Here is an 8,762-nt window from a genome sequence, read left to right on the forward strand (position 1 = left end):
AAATATGATTTGAGAGTAGGAGTTGTATTTTGAGTTTTGGAATTATGATTTGAGTGTGAAAAATTTGTTTGGTGAAAGAGTTTTGAATTGAGTGGAGAATTTTTTATGTGACATATGATATTTGATACAAAAACTTACAACTCATAACCAAACACATAACTTAAAATTCTATTAAAGCTCATAATTTTTTTTAAAAAATTCAAAAAATATTTTTTTCGAATATATAAAAGTTCACATGTGTGAATTGCAAAAAATATATATATATATATATATATAAATATATATATAAGTGCACTGTTCAGTCAACCGCCCCGACGACTGGTGGGACATCCGGTAGGACGTTCGATGGAACGACTAGTTAGTCTAAATTTTTCCGCCTTCGACTGAGTTTTCAAAATTAAACATGGAATTAACTTTTGAAAATCATAAACAAACATCATGTGCGAAATAAGCTCTGGAACTAACGTTTCAGAAGTGTACCAAACACAGCCCAAATGTTTAGACATAAAATTTCAAACAAAAATTTATTATTCATAAATAAATGTATCAAAGAGTTGAATGGGGGTATTTTGATAAATTTATTAGTTTGAGGGTTCCTTTAGGATGCGAGTTAGTTTTTTGACTTTTTTAGTCTGAGAAAAAAGTTTCGTTTAGGATAGATTTTTTGACTTTTTTAACTTTTATAAGAGAAAAAAAATAAAATAATTATGATTTAGATGTAATGTTTTATCTTATTGAATTAAAAAGTCTATTTTATCTATTTATAACTAAAATAACTAAAAAAATCCAAAAATTTAACATGCCAAACGAAGGTTGAGTGTGGTTGGAAATCGAGAAATTCTATTTATCATCCGAACGACTTTTTATTAGTTTTGAAAGTACAAAATTTTATTTCTTACATAATAGAAAATCTTAGTACAAATAGTTTAAATATAAATTTTTAACCAAAATTAAAATATTCAAATATAAAATTTTAAATCAAAATAAATTATTTAAATATATATTTTTTTCAATTATTAATATTTAAATAATTATTTTTATTCAAAAATTTAAGTATAAATATTTTACTTTTGTTTACGATTTTTATTACAATGTGCAAATAAAATTACCCTTTTAATTTCGCAACAATGATTCATCCCACTAAAAATATCACCACTAATAGCACTAATGCATTAAAAAAGTAAAAAAAAAAAAAAAAAAACACAACTCCAAGACCAAAACATCACATCATTAATGGTAGGACCCACTGCCACCTAATTAGTGAGAGCACTAATTAGTGCTCCCAAGCATTTTTCTTAATTTCGTGTGGGCCAGATGTGAGCTGCCCGTGAGGAGTGATGTCATGTGGTGTTATGGGATCTTGTTCTTGATGCAGGTAAGATGCCACTTTTTGATCCGAATCTTATTATTCCACATGTCTTTTTATTTTGCGTCACTCAATCAAACATCCCATTATTTATTTTCATAAACTAATAATAATAATTATTTTAATATTCTTCTATATCACTTTTTTAAAAATACTTTGTATCACTAGATTACCTTATAAAATATTATTTATTTAGTAATTATTTTATAATAAATAAAAAAATCAATCATAAATATGTATATAAAAAATGATACAAAATAGTGATAAAAAAATCAATGGCATATTATATTTTTCTAAATTTGTAGAGTAATAGGAAAAAGTGATATTCCACTCTACTCCAAATATCAATCCTACGACCTTTTTATTATTATTATTAAAAATTAAGATAATTACAATAAATTCCCCTTAAATCTCATTTGTAATTTGTCTCTTTAAATATTTAAAACAGCATTAAACCCCCTTACACTAAACCTTTCGTTACTTAATTATTAAGAATTTGATGGAAACTAAGTTACATCAGGAGCACATGACATATAATGAATGAGATTTTTAAATAAAAATACCCTTAATTTTTTTCTACTCTAAAATATCACAACCAACCATGACATCAAATATCATTCTCTTTTATGTATCTCACCTCGCATCTCTGCAATGCGGCCCTACTATCCAGCGGGCTTGGGATAGTGCTCCAATCGGGTCTCCTATGTTCCAGCTCACTCAAAGGCTTAAGACTTGTAAGCGGGGACTTCAATTGTGGAGTACACAGGAATTTAGAAATGGGAAGACTCAACTAGCGACCTTGAGGCAACAATTATCCCTAGTGCAAGGCCAACCGCCATCCGCAGAAAATATGGCCAAGCAATCCCAACTGAAAGCCGAGATTGATTGTGTTTTACTTCGAGAAGAAATGTTCCTCCATCAACGGTCAAGAATTCGATGGTTAAATTTTGGTGATAAGAACTCAGCCTTCTCCCATACCACCGTTACCCAAAGGAGACAGCAGAATCAGCTTGTGAAGTTACAAACGAAAGAAGGGAGGTGGTTGACCACAGATGAGGAAATTGATGAACACTTATTGCATTTATTTTTCAGAGCTGTATACAGCCGGGCCTCGAGGTGACATGGAGGCAGCTCTTCAAGTTCTTGACCCAGTCATTTCTCCTGAAGCAAACGAAGCCCTCACCCGAGTTGTATCTGATTCGGAAATCAAGGTAGCTGTTTTTCAACTTGGTTCTCTTAAGGCACTAGGCCCGGATGGATTCCCGGGTTTCTTCTATCAACAATTCTAGAATGTGGTGGGAGAAGGTACGTGCAAAGCAGTGATGAGCTTTTTCCATGGGGGCCATTTGCTGAAAGAAATGAACCACACCAATCTCGTTCTTATTCCCAAAGTCTTTGTGCCCAAAAAGCTATCTCAATTCCGACCAATTAGCCTTTGCAACTTTAATCTGAAGATTGTGACAAAAATTTTGGCCAACCGTCTTAAAACGGTGCTTGGGGCTCTTATTTCTTCGAACCAATCGGCCTTTGTTCTGGGTCGGCTTATCTAGGATAACATCCTGGTAGCCCACGAAGCCTTTCATGCTCTAAAAACTCAAAAAGGTAAATCTAAAACCTTGGCCCTGAAGTTGGATTTTCATAAGGCATATGACACGGTTGAGTGGGATTTTCTTCGTGCAGTCATGTTAAAGCTGGGGTTCAGTTCTAAATGGGTTCAATGGGTTATGGAATGCGTCTCTACTGTTACCTTTTCGATGTTTGCTAATGGTGTTCGACTGCTAGCTTCAAACCTTCTCGTGGGCTGCGGCAGGGAGACCCGCTTTCTCCTTACCTCTTTTTGTTGATAATTGATGTGCTCTCCAGATTGATACAGCAATGTGTCCACAATGGTAAACTTGTCGGTTTGCGTATTCGAAGGACTTGCCCTATAATTTCGCACTTATTCTTTGCCGACGATGCCTTACTGTTCTTTAAAGCTGAAAGTGGACAATGCGAAGAGGTGTTGCGTATCTTAAAGCTATATGGGGAGTCCTCAGGACAGCAGATAAACTTTGCCAAATCCGATGTTTAATATTCAGCAAATGTGGATGTGCTTACTCAACATCGGATCGGGATGGTGTTTCAAATAGCCTCGGTTCTGTGACAACCCTCACATCTGATTAGCGTTAAATTGTGATTAAGCATGATAAGTAATTGATTAAGATGAAATCCTGAATTGATTGCATGAGTGTGTTGTTCCAAATGCATTTCTATCTGTTTGACTACTGAATGATCTATTCGTGTTTTAATTTCGAATTGCGAATTGAAAGCCTTATCGGCGACCGATTCAAAAATTGATTAGTGTTATATGCTAATTAGGAATTATAGGATTTTATGGTAGGCTTAATTAAAATTTAATTTGGATTGATTAAATTAGAATTATTAATGTTAAATTAATTGAGCCTAGTTAATTACATGTTTTGCCACTGAGTGGGCCATTTTCTAAAACATTGTTTGGGACTTAATTTGTGCATTTGATACATCATTTCATCCATCTCCAAGACCAAAACCGTGAGAGAGATAGAGAGTTGGAAGAAAACTTGATTTCATCAAGAGTTGCTTGGAAAATTAGAGGAATTGAAGAAGATTTGTAAAATTAGACTTCCATACTTGGAATTCAAGACTTAAGGTAGGAAATTCATTCTCTTGATTATGAATTAAAGTTGTTACTTGCATTGTTCATGAAGGTTTCATGGAAATTATGTTCATTTGGTGAATAGAGTTAAGAATTAGCTCAAAGTGTTGATTTGAGAGTGAATTCATGCATGCATGTCTATTTTGAGGTTGTTTCATGAGAATCCTACATGTATGTTCATATTTTAGTTGTGGTTCAAGAATTCACCATGTTTTAGAGTTCACTCTTACATTTGATCATGTTTTGGAGCATTAGAGTTCATGAGAACTCATGCATGTTATGTTCTTGCATTGTTCTTCTAGTTTACATTGTAAATTGTGTTCAATTGTCACACCTTTGGGCTTAATTTTATAAAATGATCTTTGAAACATGTTGTATTATGGGTTTCTAAGTGGTTTCCAAAAAATTAGCCCAGAAAAATCGAATTTGAAGTTTTGAGGTTGAGTTTTGTGCTTGAGGATCAATCTGGAAATTCCAGATTTTTGATCCACGCTCGAGCGGAGGACTTCACGCTCGAGTGTACACTCTGAGTACATGCACTTCCGCTCGAGGGTCAAGGGTCACGCTCAAGCGTGAAATGCATATGCCCAGAAGTTCATGTGTTTTGCAGCCCGCTCAAGCGAGGTAATCTGCGCTCGAGCGAGGGTCTGAGTCTCACGCTCAATCGTGGGTTGAGCGTCCATCGAGCATGAAAAACGTGTAACCAGTACTTTTTCCTGAGTTTGCAGTCCGCTCGAGCGAGGAAAGTCACGCTCGAGCGGAGCCTCTGTGTTTGCATGTCCGCTCGAGCGGGGAAAGCCACGCTCGAGCAAGACCTCTATTTTCAGCAAATTTTGAAAAGTGTTTTAAAGTACATTTTTGCATCCTCATTCCACCCTAGGCATTCCTAGGCCATGTTTAAGGCATCTTAATAAGGATAAAGTTATAAAACCACACCAAGCCATATAGAGGCTAAGTTATTAATCCCAAGTGCATAACTTAGTGTGTGTTCGTTCTGCAACTGTGTAGGGTTGGCACTCGAGGATGCTGACTAGCCTGTCTATAGCCCAGTACTCTGTGAATAATAATGTTGTAAAGACACGTTTAACTATAATTATTTTTGAACGATTGACTGTACTGCTTTCTGAAATGACATTGTTTACTAAATGAATGTTTGTCCTATTTGTGAACTGTACTCGTGGCATCCATAGCAACTTACTGTTACTGTACTGTTACTGCTACTGTTACAGAGATCTCTGTCAGTTCCAATATTTAGAACTACTATTGTTTACTGTTTTGATGACCATCAACTGACTGTTCGTTCTATTAAGACCTACTGTACTATTTTGCTATTGGACGTACCACGTATGACCGTTATGATTTCTAAATGACTGATATGGCATGAAATATGAGCCACTGATTGAATAACTGATTTATTGATGCAAATGAATGTTTTAATTAATGAAAGGACATTCATTCTTAACCCCTTTATGCATTTGTTATTCACTGAGCTTTAGCTCACTATTTATATATGTATGTAGGTGGTCAAGCACCGGGTCGAAGCTAGGAGCGTCAAGTTAAGCTCTTGTTTTGTCAAGCCAACTATCGTGCCTCACTTCGAGGTTCCGAATCCGTCCAAGCCAAGGCTGTTTGTGTGGTGTCTCAGATTCACCATTTTGTCTCTGTTTTGTAATAAATGCTTGGGACTTGTGACTGTACAGTTATGGTGAAGGGATTGGATCCCTAACCTGTATGTTACACGTATCTGATTTGTATATATATGTTTATGGTTATGTTGTGGACTAGTCTATAAAAGTCTTTTTCCACTCAGATTTTCACAGCTCATTGGACATCTTTTATTTACTGTTTGGCTTTCGCCAACCCCTTACTTTGTATTATTGTTATTACTGTTAAGCAGGCCTCTGGTAATCACGGATTACTGGCCGGTTACGATGCTAAACCCTCAGGGACGGGTTTGGGTCGTGACAGGTTCGTGTGGGGGCAAAGTATTTGGGTCTTCCTTCATGTTGGGGCACCTCAAAATCTGTAGCTTTCAACTTCCTAATCGAGCGCATGTTAACTAAGCTTCAGGGTTGGAAAGCTTATCTTCTATCTCAGGGTGGAAAGGAGACCCTCATTAAATCGGTGGCACAAGCTATTCCCACATATGCAATGGCCTGCTTTTTGCTTTCTAATAGGGTGTGTAACAAACTGGATTCTCTCATCCATAATTTCTGGTGGAAAGGTAATCTGGAGGAAAGGGGTATTCATTGGGCTAGATGGAGCAAACTAATTCTTCCCAAGTGGAAGGGGGGGTTAGGCTTTCGGGATTTCAAAACCTTCAATAGCGCTTTACTTGCTCGACAAGGGTGGAGGCTTTTACGCTTTCCTAATTCTTTTTGTGCTCAAGTCTTGAACGATATTTATTATCCCCATTCCGACTTCATGCATGCTGCAAAATGGGCTCGCGCATCTTGGGCTTGGTCAAGTCCCTCCATGGCCGTGAAGTGTTGGCTGATGGTTTGCAGTGGCAAGTTTTCAACGGTTCCTCGACTAAATTCTGGGATGATAAATGGGTTCCAGCGTTAAAGGATTTCCGAGTGCATTTGCGACAACCATCTGGGTGTGGGGTTAATTTGGTTCAAGATGTGATTGAGCCTCGAACCAAATCGTGGGATAAAACGAAACTGGAAGATTTGGTCTCCTCGGAAGAGGTAGATGCAATAGTCGCAATCCCCATTTCTATTGAGAACATCAACGACTCATATATTTGGCATCATGAGGCCAGAGGTTCTTACACAGTCAAGTTCGGGTATGTAGCTATGGAAAACAAAGGGACCACCTCTTCTCACTCGATTCCGTCCTCCTCATTCTACTGGTCTAATAAGGAATTGAAGTTCATTTGGGGGCTGACCCTCCCTCCTAAGATCAAACATTTTGCATGGAGGATGTGTAACAAGTATCTCGCCTCCCGTCAAAACTTGCATACCCGTAGGTGTGCAGAGACGAATCTATGACGAATTTGTCATGCTAAGGTTGAATCTATCGAACACATTCTCGTAGGTTGCTTCTGGACTAAGGCCGTTTGGTTCGGGAGTGGTCTTGGTCTCCGGTTTGATCCTTCGCGATTTCAGTCAATTTCGATATGGCTTAGAGAGGTCATGGAAACCTTTGACAACTCCTAACTTCGGCAAGAAATTATCGGTCAGATGTTGTGGCTTTGTTGGCACATTTGGAAGGCTCGCAATGATTACATCTTTAACCATGTTCCAGTGGATCCAACGGAAGTAATTTTCAAGGCAGCTCGGGATGCCATGGAATTTGTGACAGCCCAAGTGATGTTGGCGACCTCTCCTAGTGTTTTCAGGCAGGCAAGTGGTGTCAACCAAGCATGGGTCTCCTCTGCACAGGGGACTTTTAGAGTCAACTGTGACGTGGCTATCCAACCTAATACAAAAGTAGGTGCGGTGGTTGCTTTGTTGCGTAATGATCAAGGGACACTTCTTGACGGGGTTGCAATGAAAGCCGCTATCGCTTCGGTGCTTCAGGGTGAAGTGTTGGCAATTCGTTTGGCCTGCGTTATGTGTGACACCCTACATCTCAGTCGAGCGGAGGTTGAAGGGGATAATCAAGGAGTAATCAAGCTGAGTGTTTCTGAGGATGCCCCTCCTTGGGAGTGTGCTGCCCTCGTTGCTGATATCAAGGCTCTAGCACACAAGCGTGGTCTCTCTTTTAGATGGTGCCCTCGCAGTGCTAATAGTGCAGCGAACTGGGTTGCACTAGCTAGACTAGGAGGTTATCTTCCTGTAAATTGGGTGACATGCCCTCCTCTCCTGCTTGTTTCTAGTTTATCTATGAATGAATCTTAATTGGTTTCTTTGATAAAAAAAGAAGAAGTTAATTTCCTTGACATATCGTAAAATAAATGTATTGTTCAAATATAAATTTTAAGATAAAAATTAAACAGAAATTTATTATTCAGAAATAAATATATTAGAGAGTGGAATGGGGGTATTTTAGTAACTTTATTAGTTTGAGTTTGGTTGGAAATCGAGAAATTCTATTCATTATTCGAATGACTATTTGTTAGTTTTGGAAGTAGAATTTTTTTTTTTTTGCACGATAGAAAATCTTAGTACCAATAGTTCAAATATAAATTTTTAAACAAAATTAAAATGTTCAAATATAAAATTTTAAATCAAAATAAATTATTCAAATATATATTTTGTTTAATTATTAATATTTAAATAATTATTTTTATTCAAAAAAGTATGTATAAATATTTCACTTTTGTTCAAAAATTTTATATATAATAAGTTTTTATTACAATGTGCAAATAAAATTACCCTTTTAATTTCGCAGAGGTGAGTATGGTTCGGATTGGGATAAAATCAGGATCAATTCATTATCTATGGTTCTTGAAAAATTGAAACTAATCCAATCCGTTTAAATCGTAGAACCAATCCGAACCAATCCATTTAAACATGGATTGGATCGGTTTAAGACCACGGATTCATATAATTAAATAACAAATATATATATATATATATATAGAACATTTTAATTTCATAAAAATATAAACATAGCATCATATTAGTTTCACAATAGTAACATGTCTTTCCATAATAGCAATATACTGTTTTAGAATTTAAACAACTATAAGAAAACTAATTCTACCTTAAGTATTTAGACCATTACAAATTAAAATTAAAAACCAACAAACAAAAGTAATAAAAAAAAAAG

General features: G+C 36.4%; 1 protein-coding gene across 1 annotated transcript; it reads left to right on the forward strand.

Annotated features, from left to right (window-relative positions):
• Positions 1-7,228: 7,228 nt before the first annotated feature.
• LOC114279770 (uncharacterized) lies at positions 7,229-7,888 on the forward strand. The gene has a single exon (XM_028222051.2). It carries the CDS (start codon positions 7,229-7,231, stop codon positions 7,886-7,888), a length of 660 nt encoding a protein of 219 aa, XP_028077852.2.
• The last annotated feature ends 874 nt before the right edge of the window (positions 7,889-8,762 follow it).

Source organism: Camellia sinensis, chromosome 5 (assembly GCF_055761805.1).
Source record: "Camellia sinensis isolate YWXY chromosome 5, ASM5576180v1, whole genome shotgun sequence".
NCBI lineage: Eukaryota > Viridiplantae > Streptophyta > Magnoliopsida > Ericales > Theaceae > Camellia > Camellia sinensis.

Excerpts from the sequence above, each read along its gene's own strand:
- LOC114279770 (XM_028222051.2), top strand. The coding sequence starts at position 7,229 with ATGTTGTGGCTTTGTTGGCACATTTGGAAGGCTCGCAATGATTACATC.